The following is a 12,820-nucleotide window of genomic DNA, read 5'->3' on the forward strand; positions in this document are numbered from 1 at the left end:
GCCCAAGTCCATATATATGCTAATAAGACGGGGGAAGTATGTTTGCGCTGGAGATGATGTCGACGCGCGCGCGGGATGTGACCCTGCTTGTCAACAGAATCATGCGACTTGTTCTCGTGAGAATTCTCAAGGGTGTGTGTGTGTGTGTGTGTGTGTGGCGCATTCAATACTGAAGGGAAATTGGGAATATCCCACTCGGAGTTTAGAGGGCCTGACCTCAAAAGCACACGAACAAAAATGAATTCAAGTCGTTATTTGAGAGTCCCGCCATCCAAACGGCCATTTCCCATGTGGAAAAGTTGCCGTTAAATTGCGATTTGTTTAATAACCAGTAAATACACATAAATAGAGTTGATGTAGGCTTTTATAGGCTTTTGGGGGCATTTCCTTGGGCGGCGACATTGTCGCGCGGCATCACAGGACTGAATCTGGGAGTGTTCAGTTGCGGTATTGTGAGTCCTGTCTCAAACAACAAAAATCCGGGAATAATTGACACCCTCCCAAAAAGGTTTGCAGTAGCCAATAGGTGCCAGTATTTTTGTAGTTTTATATTTTTATCTTGGAAAAGAACCAAAATTTGAGGAAAAAAATACAAAACAAAAAAATAATTGCATGTTGTCTATTTAAATAATCCACAATTTACAAAAGTTGCTAGCTTGATGCTAACAAAAAATGGAACTGCTATTAATGTTGTTATAACCTGTTAGGCAAACAATATTTAAACACTCACAGGCATGTATTCTTTATCCTCTGCAAAAAATGACATCACTTCAGCTTACTGTGCTCAAAAGACATCTCCGTGTATTAATTTTGTGAATATTATACTGCCCCCTGTGGCCAAAAGCGAGCACACCAGAAGGAGCACGACAATGTCATGTACAAGCTTTGTCAAAAAATTAATTTAATTTCCAATTAACTACACTAAAAAAATATGCATGCCATGAAAATAATGCCTTTAGATGATTATCTTCTGAGGCAACAGAATATTTTCAGTCTCAACTAACGCTGAGTTTTTCCGACTAAACCCACATAAGGACACTTTGGTCCTCTTATGCACGGGTAGGAGAGAGCGTGTGTGTGCGTGTGCATGGATGGCTGGTCAAGGTCCCGAAGGCTGACCACATATTCATTGAATTCCACTCGGATTCCCGCCGCCTCTATTGGCCAGCCAGCTGAGAAAATGGCACAAACAGCAAAACGTCCATGCTGCGTTGTGCTTGGCTGACGTGCTGAGGTTTTATCAGGAAAGGTGATTGTTTGATAAGAGAAGACGGAGAAGAGGCAAACTCCAAACAAGAGCGTGTTGGGGGGGGGAGGGGGGTGCATGCATGCGCACGTCACATTAAAACAAATAGTGTCAGTGTTTGTGTTGTAACGCTAGAAAACGCCAACATACACGTTTTTATTTTATTTATTATTTTTTTGACGTAGCCCAACCGCGTCAATTAATGTAAATGCCGCCGGTGATTGTGTCTGTAATTCTTGATATGATTCGCAGCAAATGTTTTCCATGTAATCAGGATCCTCTTGAAGATGTTTGAGCACAGCCAACGATGCAACTTGGCCAATTTTCGCTCAACCAAAGTGGGTGGAGGGGGATGCTGCACCAGCCAAAAAAAGACCTAATTGAATTTTGGGGCTGTTCCATTCACCCCCCCCAAAAAAAAAAAAAAAAAAAAAACAAGAAAAAAAAAAGCTGAGATTTGTATTTATTTATTTATTGTTTTCATAAATTAAATTTGGAGGAGGAATGCACTCAACAAAGTGCCCTTCGATTTAATTTATTTGAACACAGCCCTGTACTCAATGTACTCAAGCTAAAGGCGGGTTAGTAATTGGATTTCCACGCTAATGTCATTTTTAATTGTGTAATTTACAGTAACCGGACTGTAAAATACGGAATTTAATGCTTATTATCAACCAAATTAATTTGCTTCACCTTTTGTTTGCTCTACAAATTTAAGATTTTTAATATTGAGCTCCAGACGTGACATGCGGTTATTTTTTTTATTTGATTTTAATTGTGGCCATAATATTGAATTTAAAACACGTGCTTAATATTGAGAAAATTTACAAAAATCTTTTTTTATTTACATGAGTTCTTTTGAGAGTTTTGACGCAGTCCCCGCCATTTATTCAGGGGTGTGTAGACTTTTGACAGCCATTATTCACTATGTTGATTGTGTTAACACGAATGAATACTCAGGTTAAATACATCTAGGACTCCTTTTATTAAATGTGTGAATAATTTTTGCAATAGGTGGTCACCCTTTGTTGAGGTCGGTGGGCTTCAGCACGCGCCCTCAAAAAAAAGTGTGCACGTGCCTGCTTTTAAATCTTGTAAGACTCACGTTGATTGTTTGGCCGTTTGTATTTTTTTTTAAATTTTATTTATTTATTTTTTTTTTTTTTGATGGCGTTCATTTTATTGTCTTTTTGTTGTCTGCTCACTTCATTTTCTTTAGTTTTTAATCAGTTGCCTTTGACTGTTTTGTTTTAAAAAAAATGCGATAGAGATTAATTGAATATTATTGTTTCATGGTCGCAATTTTCACATTTTGTGGTTTTATTTTTTTAAATTTTTTTTCGGGCTTCTTTTTTTTTTTTTTGATAATTGGATTTGGGTAGCTATTGCAGGATTTTATTTTATTTATTTATTTTTTTAAATATTATTTTGACAGTCTGTCAAGTGGCCTATAGTGCCCCCTAGAGGACACTGAAGTCCAGCCTTGGCAGAGGGTCGCTCAAAATCACCACTGTGAACACATATCGATCCCGCACATCCACTGGCTTTTCTAGCGTCACCACACAAACACACTTTCTCATGTTTACCTTGGTCTTGTTTGGCTGCGGGGAGCTGCGACCCTTGTCGCTCTGCGCGTGTGTGTTGGTGGGCGGGGAGTGCGTGCCCAAGTTGGCTTGGGACGCCAGGCCGTGCTGCTTGGCCCCGGGGGAGACCTGCATGGCCGCCAGCTGAGCCGCGTACAACTGCTGCAGTGTCGGGAGGAAAAAAAAAAAAAAAAAACAGAGAGGAGGAGGGGAGAAAGGAGCAACATGAATAAATGAATACCGGAGCGGGCGCAAACAAAAAAAGAAGAAGCGGTCAGCTAAAAAGCTGAAGAAGAAGAGGCCATTAGTGGCCGGGCTTGTTTGTGCGACACAGAAAGGGACATGACTACTCTCCCGTCTTTGCTTTGCCCCACGGGAGCGGCGCTAACAGCCTCTCTGACAGGCCCGGCGATGTCCCCTCCAGGTGCATCGTGGGAGAACGGGAAAACATCGGGGATATCGAGGTCACGCCGTGTGTGTTGCTCAAGGTGAAAAGCCCCAAAACTGGAGACGCTCCTTGCAGCAAGGGACACGTTTACACTGCTTTTTTTTTTTTGTGTTTTTTTTGTGGTAATTAAATCAGCTTTATAAGTGGAACAAAACACAGCTTGCCACTATTATCGACGCATTTAATTCAACGGCATTATGTTGTTGCACTTTTCATGCAGTTGCAATGAATAAATCTTGGAAGGGTCTTCAGAATTGCTCAAGTCCCTTTCATGTGGCTTAATACAAATCTCCAAGATGGCGCTTTGCTTTTTTTTTTTTTTTTTTTTTTTTTTGTCGCTCCGGCTTCTGAAGAGCAAGAACGCGCTCGCTTTTTTGCGGGAACGAGCAGATGTTTTTTTTTTTTTTTTTTTTTTAATAGTTAGGATTGTTATTATTTATTTCTGATTTGGTTTTCTGCGAGGCAAGCATCCAGCTTTTTTTTTTTTTTGTCTATAGTTTAACTTGCATCCTTCTGTCGGGGCTTGGCGGCCGGCCACCTGCGTCAAACAAAGGCTGGTTTATGCAAATGGCCAAGGAAGAGATGGCGTCTTTTTCTATTTTCGCCATCTTTCTGCCTGTTTGCGACTCTCTCCGTCAGCCCCCCGACAGCCGCCGTAACTCGCGATCCCCTCTGCTGTCTTGATACAGACATTTGTCTCTCTTTAGACAAATAAGACGGAGTGAGTCAATCGAGCTGGCGTGCGTCGAGGCAAAGTCATATTTGAATGTGGACTAATCTGCTGTCTGTCACTGACAATATTCGCCGGGAGCTTGTCAAAGCGGGAAAAATAAGTGCAAAGGTAGTGAACGGCTTCCCGTGGCAGATTTTAAAGCGCTACAATATACGGTTGTCGGAACTTGAAACGAGCAACGGTATCGGTGGCTGGTATCGTCCGCTTTTACGAGTACCCAATAGCGGGACGGCAGCGGGTTCTGGCGGTCCGGCGAGATCGGATCAGCCTCAGCGCTCCCACCCGCCCCCGCACGTGGCCCTCCCACCGGCCACACCCCCCAGCGAGCGCACCACGGGGCGCGATGTGAGCGTGCCCCGCCATATTCGGACCAGTGCTTCAAAGGCCGCTTCATTTGCGGACCGAATTGAGTTCCATTACAAGGCCGGCGCCCGTCACTCAAAGCTTGCTCAATGGGCCGGCGCGCAATTACACGCACACACACGCGCGCGCGCGCACGCCCACACATGCGCTGCAGAGGGCACTGCCGAGTACGCCCAGAGCGTCGCCATAACGGCGTGCATGTCAACAAACAGGAAGTGACAGCGCAAAGCCCCCTGGGGTGACTGGAGGAGCACAAGCGCGGTGACACACACACACACACACACACGGTGAATCAACAAATGAGTGGGGGGAAATGCAATCATAGTTGTTGGATGAGAATAAGGAATTTGAAATGTCACTCCTCAGACGTGCGCGTGTGTGTGTGTGTGTGCGTTTGAACTGTGACAACCATCTCCTCGCTTTGCTTTTTTTTTTTTTTTTGCTTCTAATCCCCGAATGCAATGCCACACGTGTGTGTGTGTGTGTGTGTGTGTTCTATTGACAAGAGCCCACAAGCTGATGTGAAAAAGGACTATGTATTTTTTTTTTTTTTTTTTTAGTTTCCTTCTCATAGTTTAAAATCAACAAAACAAAAATGAATGTAGTTGCACCCCTTCATTTAAAACATCGTCCGGCCATGAGCTGTGGTCGACAGCGGCCGTTCCTTACGTGTCTGTCCGTTAGATGAACATTTTTGTTGTCATGTGTGTGTCTTGTCATCATAGTGGGTGGCAATCTTTGCGTGTGTGTGTGTGTGTGTGTGATGCTCCTCGGTCAATAATCTGCGGCTTTAGTGAGATTAGCAGCACCCCGCTCGCTCGTTGTCATCAAGAGTGCGCCGGGAGCTTCAATGAGGCCGCCATTGTTTCGCCGGACACTGAAGAGTATTGCGCGAGAATTTGTAATGGATTCCTCGCTGTCTGTCTTTCGGTCTGTCCCGCTCACGTGCGATGGTCGGGCCGACTGAGAAGCCACAAAGTCACTTGAAGTTCCCGATATGATTTGACTTGTGTGGGCGTACCTAAATGAACGCCGAATATCGACTCACGAACGTATCGCTGATTGATTTCCCGATTGTTGTCTCTCGATACCCCCTCTTCCTGTCCCCCCTTCCGCCCGCCTGTCTGTTGCCCGCCTGTCGTCCATTTCTCCGGTGCACAGCGCGGTAATCCCGGACAATATGTTCCAACATCTGCCTCTCCATATGATGCCTGACCCGCGCCATTGACCCTCTTTAAACCACACACACTCACTAACACACCATTCGCCTCTCGCTCTCAATGACTCCACCTTTTTTTTCCGCGCGCTCTCGCGTCTCTTGCATCCCCCCCCCCTCCCCATCCCGCCTAAGTGCATTTGTATCTGAGGGTCTCGCTTGTCCTTCTCGGCCCATTTGTGTGGATAATATCAATAATATCAAGGGTCAATAAGGGAGGCAGATTAATACAGTCTAATGCACAATGTCACACTCATCACCCCCCCCTCCTCCTCCTCCTCTCACCCCCCCCCCCCCCTCCAGATTAAGATGCTAAATGCCAACCTTGTCCACTCGGTTGCGTTGATAAACCAACGTTAAGCCGCCATTGAGTGAGAGAACGGCTCCCATTTGTACTAACGCAGAAAGAGCTTTAAATCGTTAGGAGATTAATAAAAAAATGTTTTCTCCAAACGGCGAACCACTCAAAGGATACTTTCTTGTTATTATTGTAGCTTTCAATGGATACTCTCACGGGAAAAAAAAAAAAATCAGGGCAAAGGGGTCGGTTTTCTGCACTGGTTACCCGACTTTAAATTTTTTTTATTTTTAACAATCGGGTGAAATTGCATGCACGGCGTCAATAAGAAACGACACAAAAGAGCACATAAATGTATTGCGTTGCTACGGCGACCAGAAAACCAAGACCTATCCAATGAGATGATCCCCTCCCATATTTAGACTCGGTGAGCCCGACCAAATCTCTGACAAAGCTTTAATCTCAATGTGAGTTTGTGAACCTAGATGGATGAAAGATGTTTTTTGTTTTTTTTTTCCGGACAAAGTCGAGTTTTTAAGTGAGTCACAACACGGCGGAACATATGGGCAGCTAGATTGCAGCAGTGATCTGAGGACATTATTCCCGGGCTCGACCCACAAACACACTCACACGCGCACGCACTCAGACGAGGCATAATGAAATCAGCGGTGGCGCTGAGAAACGTTTGCGCTGATAGAATTTCACACAGCTTTGCTATTTCTCCCCGTAGTGCCTCACATATGGACCCGGCGGCCGGTTTGGATGAACAGGTGCACATGTATTGTACGATACCACCGCTTGACCTTATACACCCCCGAAGGCGTGAGCGCTATACGTGTCGGGACAGCTGTTGATAATAATAGATCACGTTCATATACGGGATGACTGCGTGAACTTTTTGGTCGGAGGTTCAAGCTACATAATGATAGCGGTTGACGTCCGTACCTGGAGCTGGAGGGGTCCCAGGCCCGGTGTGGCGGCAGCAGCCGCAGCCATTGTGGTGGGGATGAGCTGGAGAGGGTACGGATCACCTGTCCAAAGAAGATCAGTTTAGTCATCAAGGGGGTGATCGCACTGTGTGGATTTTTAGATCGCCGATTAATCGGTTTAATTAGTTAAAAAAAATGCGTGCAAAAATCTGAATCTGATCTCACCCGATTTTATAAATTGAAGTATTCCACTTGGATGAAAAAAAATATTGACTGCCTTGCGCTGACCTTTAACCTTTTTACCTCGAAAAGTGCCTATTTTGGAAGTGAGTGTGTTATCATGCGCTACTGTCAAGTCATAAAAAAACAAATATTAGCTGCAACCACTAATTGCTCCATTTTTTTTTTCTTTACAGGAACAGTGACTCCTCCGAAGCTCTTCTGCAAGGTAGGGTGTACTTTCCCCGATATCAAAAGCCAATCTCTCCTTTCGTACATTCCCCGATCACCCCCACGGCAATTTTCCGATTGTGAACATTCCCGCCATTTTGCAACAGTCGCGCTTTTTCTTGGACTTTTCTCTCCGCGAGAACACGAAGCACACACGTGATTCACTGGTAGCTGCTAAATCTCTCGTTTTCTCCTTGCCCTCTCTCCTCTAAACCTCAAGCGCCCATCCCTCCCCGTTTTTTTGCGCAGCTGTTAAAGCTGCCCTTTGTGCGCGCGGCCCTTAATGAAAAGCCTGATTGTGTGTCTTCCTCCGCTAATACCCTCTGACAAAGAGCGCTGAGGTGAGGGGATTCTGATAAAGCGGGCCGCGGTGTTGTAATTAAGAGCTGCCGCCACCGATTGCACCGCTCTCCTCCTTTTTTTTTTTCCCTTTATTTTGGATTTTTTTTTAATTTTTTTTTTTATAAACCTCGACTGTCTGTTGTCTACCGGACACTCCATTAGGTACACCTCCACCAACTTTCTTGCATTGATTCACACTGAGATGTTAATTCTAAGGTGACCCAAATATTGGCAACACCTTTCAAATATTTAACGTGTCATCACTGGATATGACGCGTACATCCAGCCAGTGCTGATAAATGCCGACGGGAAAAAAAAAAAAGAAAAAAGGAAACGTGAATTATTCGCGATGGCGACCGTGCAGGTGCAGATAGCTGTAATTACTGGGCAAGAGAGTGGAAGGGGGCCGCTAATGTACTTAATTGTCATGCAAAGTCAATTCAAATGTGTTGAATGAAGTCTCTTTTAATAAAAAAAAAAAAAAAAGGGGGGGGGGGGGCTTCTTCGTTGCAACCCGGGAATGTTTTGACAATTTAGAGGATGAGATGTGTCCTGACATGAGCCAAACTTTCCTTTCCCTGACATATTTTCCCATATAACTCTCGTCCTAAAATATATTTTGTAGGGAAAAGGAGAGTTTTTTTCTTTTTTCTTTTTCCCTTGCAAACCAATTTGTTCTCAAGACAAACATGAGCCGAACGGATATTGGTGCTGCTCCTGACGGGTCGCTATGACAAAAGGAAGGACGGAGGAAAACAAACATGTTGTTTTTGGAATAGGAGCCGCACTCACTGTTTGCTGCGCTTCAATTTGTGAATTTGTACACTGCTTAAATCCAGTCGGACCAAACTTGCACTCGGAAAATGTGAAGCATGCTTTGGTATGGCAGCGCGGCAGTACTGTGTGGTGGTTGTTCGTTTGTTGTAAGCAATCATTTTTTGTGGTGTGATTTAAGAGTTTAGTGTATTAATAGCGCAGAGGTCTTTTGGAAGACTTGCAGAGTCATTAAGAGCAAGACAAAGAGGCAGAGAAGGTCCCCTACTAAGTCCGGTAATAGTTGTTATATGTATTTGCTCTGTTTGTATGCGTTGCTGCTCAAAGTTGTTTGGCGTTTTAAAACAACAGCACCTACGCTAATTTCCGTTAGCCAGTCTATGGCGTTTCACATTGTTGTTAGCATGATGCTAACCGACAAGTCGATACAAACCGTTGGTGGTGTTTCCACGTTTTACTCCCTTTTGTTTCATGTGACACTTTTGCGGCAAGCACACTCTGCCTCGTATTTGGAGTGTTGCTAATGAGAGAGGAAAAAAAAAGTGGGCGGGGTCACACTTGGTGGGTGTGGAATTTGCCCCGCTGTCCCGTGTTGTCCGTGTTCAACTTTATTAAAGCGCGCCAGAGAACGTAAGACATGGCAAAAGCCCAGCGTTTGACCGCATCTTTAGGTGGGCTTCAAAGCTGTGGGCGGCTCTAATTAAAATGAAGCAAACTTGTTTGGGAAGCTGTGAAATTCTAGAAGTTTTTTTTTTGTGTCAGTATTTATTTTTTCTGTTTGCCATATCGCATCCTTGGCTTTCATTCTCGTGCGTGTGTGGGCTGCGTTGGAAACCAGTTCTGGCTGCGGCCCGTGTTAATGTGGGGAGAACCTGGGGCAGGTCACATATACCCCCCCCCCCCCCACCGCTCCCCCTCCCCTCCACTTTGCGAACCCCCCATGGAGCATTTTATTCCCAGCATCTCCCTGGCATGTTCCCACTTCTCTCTCTTTCTCTCTCTCTCCCTCTTTATCGTGGTAAACAACACATTGCCACACAGCCGGAGCGTGATAGCCCAAAAAAAAAAAAAAAAAAAAAAATCATGTTGCTTTTGTAAATCGAAAAATAGAAGACAAATGATTGCAGCCAAAAGAAGGAATGAGGGCGATAAGCAAATGACAAGCGGTGCTGTAGACTCCTGAACATAAACCTTTTGAGTTTTTAGTTTAAAGTAAAGTAGCCCCGCCCCCCCCCACACCTTAACTCCGCCTCCCCCACTTTGTTGAATCTTAGAAATTGATGCCACTCACTGCATCCCGGTTTGTAGTTGAATCCGGGGGGCATGAGGAAGCCCTGCTGGGCCGCCGCTGCCGCCAGGGTCCTCTGGTCCGGAGGGAAGACGGGAATCATCAGTGGCGGGAGTTGGCCCTGGACCTGCTGAGGATGCAGGGAGGGGAAGGGGGGGGGGGAGCGTTGGAGAGATTGAAGGGAGGAGGGAAAAAGAGGATGCAAACGGGTCGAAACGTTAGCATTTATCGCACTTTATTTCTTCCCACCTCATCATGTATCGTCGTTTATCTATCTGTGCCAGCGATGTATAGTGTCATCATGCATATGGAACACACACTTGACATAAACACACACACACTTTCTGGAGTGTGGACAGTTCCCTAGCAGCTGGCCTTTTCCTTGCATTTGAAAGACACACACACACACACACACACTCGCTCGGACGTATCCATATCGCCGCACTCTTCGGCAGACCGCCACGCGACTTCACAAGGTTCCGTCAGATTTTAAAAGGAGAGGCGCCGCCGCCGAAGAAGAAGAGAGAAGAAAAAGTGCTCCGATCGGGCGTCTTTGGCTGAGGAACCAAGAGAGAGCGAAGGAGAAGAGACGGGGGAGTCAGAAAAAGAGAGAGAAGTAGGAGACAGATGGTTGCACAAAGCAGCGCGCTGCCAAAAAACAACGCACAAAGGCTCGTGTGTATGTTGGTGTGTGTGTGTGTGTGTGTGTGTGATGGACGGACGTACAGTTTGAGGACGGCGAGATGGGAGAAAGGTGACAGAGGGACGACGAAAAAAGACGCAAGCTGCTTCTATGGCGAGAATAGGACCGATACCAGAAATTGATTCTCTCTCCCCCTCGTTCCTCCCTTTAAACAGTTGAGCTCGAAAGCGGAATCGAAATACTCTTTCTAATCGTTTCCATCATCCGAACAAACGCTTCCAAAGGCCTTCGATGAGTAAACGCAGCCCATTTCGCTTTGAGGTGATTAGACCTTTGACTCGGTGCCTCCTCGGCGTGCGGGCGCTTTGACGCCGGTGACATCCCTGAATAGGATAATAGGCAGGTAAAAGCCGTCTGATGTGGAAAATGGATGTGAAATGGCGGCGCAATCAGAAAGATGCGCCGCGGTATCATCCAGTCTCATTTGAGTGATATGGGCACCTCAAGTGATTGTTGAGTCGTAAAACACTCGTGCGCGCGCGTGTGTGTGTGTGTGTGTGTCCCCGCCCCCCACTTCTTCCTCCCGTCCATATCCTCCCGTGTGTCGGCATGCCAACAACACTGTAATCAAACTATCTCAGCTCAAGGGAATAGTGCTCTCTTCAAGCGGCTCCTGTTTACACTCCCCACACCCCCCGAAAATAAAAAACAATAATTACACCTTTTTTTTTTTTTTTTTTGGTTAACCATAAACCACGCTGTTTGCGCGGCGATCAGAAAGCGAGAGGCGTTCCAGCGCGGCGCTCGGACAGGCCCCCCGCGGGGACGAATCACAGGCAGAACAGTTCCGCTTTGCCTTTCAGGCCTAATTGGACATATGCTGGAGTGGAGCTGGCTAGGGATGCTGTAATGCGCCATAGGGAGGAGGAGATAGGAGGCAGGAGACGAGGAGACACACATGGGCGACCGACCGACATCCATCCGTGCGGCGTTTCGGAAGACAATATCGCATAAGATCCATTCACTGCCATTGACGGATAGAGACGTCGAAAAAGTACATTTTACCTGGGCTGGCAGCGAATGAGTTAATAGCTCTTTTGATTTCCCGCCTCTCTTTCCGTCCTCTTTAATCGGAACGCACTTTAAATGAAAGGAATTAGCCGACGACGCTGGGGCACAATGCACGAGATTCTCCACAATGCAAGAGGAAGATCAAGCGTTAGCGAGGAGGGAATCATTCCCAAGCCATATGTTGCTGTAATAATAGTCAACTTAACAGCTGTTGGGCTGCTCAGTGGCACAGCGCGCAAGGCAAAGTCACGTGGGTCAACAACCACCGCATGACGGATCGTCATCCCCCCCGATTTTGAATTGGACTCCATTCCTGCGGTTCAGCACATCGGGGCTCCTCGGTTGTCTCACTCCGAGCTCGCAGTTTTAAACGCGGAAGGGTGCAAGCTATTAGTCTAAATAATTGATTTATTAAACGGAGCTTCCCAAGACTCCCTCTTATTCCGGATCCTTAACAGCATCAGAAGGAGTTAATTTGTTTGTGTTTCCTCATCTGTATTGAGCCAAGGCACGTATTTGACATGAAATTATCAGAAATGCCACAAAATGGCGCTGGTGACATTATATATTTTTTTTTTGCGTACAATAAAATGGCCTTCAGAATCACTAGATGGGCCGATTATGTTTTGTTGTTATCGTAATATTTTCCGGCGCACCTGTATATAAGATGCAGCAACTTAAAAAAAAAAAAATAAATTAAATCAAATTAAATTACCTTGTTTACTGCTTGTACAGAACAATTTTGTACTGTGAATGCACATAAAGCGATTGTTAAAACTGTGCCTTTTAACACGGCAACAACTTTGCAAATTCAAACAGAACAGACCCAAGAGAAAAAAAAAATCCACATTTATTTCGCGTATTTTCAGAACTATAGAGCGCCCCCTACTGGCGAAAGAAAAATCCACAGAAAAGCCGCACCGCTGTATTAGCCGCACGGTTCAAAATGGAGGAAAAAAGTCTCAGCTTATAGTCCGGAAAATACGGTAAGATATTATATAAGACAATTATTGACTCGCGATCCGAATCAAGAGGTGCATCAAGTCAGGTAAATCTCCTCTTCCAAATCCACGGTTCGCAATTCCAAAGTCATTTAGGAGTTCTGGAACAAGAGCGAAAAGGATTCTCCTCCCCGAGAAGCGAGACGCGAGAGTTTGACAGATAGGAAAAAGGAGACGCTTGTGCGAGAAAGCGAGGCCACATCCATCAGACAATCTCCACATCTTGTCGTAGAAAGGAAGAAGCGCATCTGAAAACAGCAGGCACTTTGGGGAATAGCACTCTCCTCGGCTTCTCTTTCACATCGGTCCCAAAGTGAACATGAAAACCTCACAACGGCGCAGACAAAACATCACACCGCCGCTTCTGTAGACTTTGGGCGGCATTGAGAATGAGGAGCTTTTAATCTCGCCAACCCCCTCCCCCCCCACACCCAA

At 45.7% G+C, this 12,820-nt stretch overlaps 1 protein-coding gene across 10 annotated transcripts in view; it reads right to left on the bottom strand.

Annotated features, from left to right (window-relative positions):
* The window catches only part of sox5 (SRY-box transcription factor 5), a 65,890-nt gene that overhangs the window by 13,696 nt on the left and 39,374 nt on the right, over positions 1-12,820 (bottom strand). For 8 of the 10 annotated variants that reach the window (XM_088288969.1, XM_088288972.1, XM_088288970.1 and 5 more), the window contains 3 exons: positions 9,674-9,800; positions 6,833-6,918; positions 2,833-2,991 (listed from right to left, as the gene is read on the bottom strand). In XM_088288969.1, coding sequence (XP_088145095.1) covers positions 2,833-2,991; positions 6,833-6,918; positions 9,674-9,800 — 372 coding nt within the window. The remainder of the gene's footprint in view (positions 1-2,832; positions 2,992-6,832; positions 6,919-9,673; positions 9,801-12,820) is intronic. The other 2 variants (XM_088288974.1, XM_088288966.1) reach the window with 1 other exon arrangement.

This window comes from Idiotropiscis lumnitzeri, chromosome 2, assembly GCF_059441095.1.
Source record: "Idiotropiscis lumnitzeri isolate Australia: NSW breed Sydney's pygmy pipehorse chromosome 2, RoL_Ilum_1.0, whole genome shotgun sequence".
NCBI classification, from domain to species: domain Eukaryota; kingdom Metazoa; phylum Chordata; class Actinopteri; order Syngnathiformes; family Syngnathidae; genus Idiotropiscis; species Idiotropiscis lumnitzeri.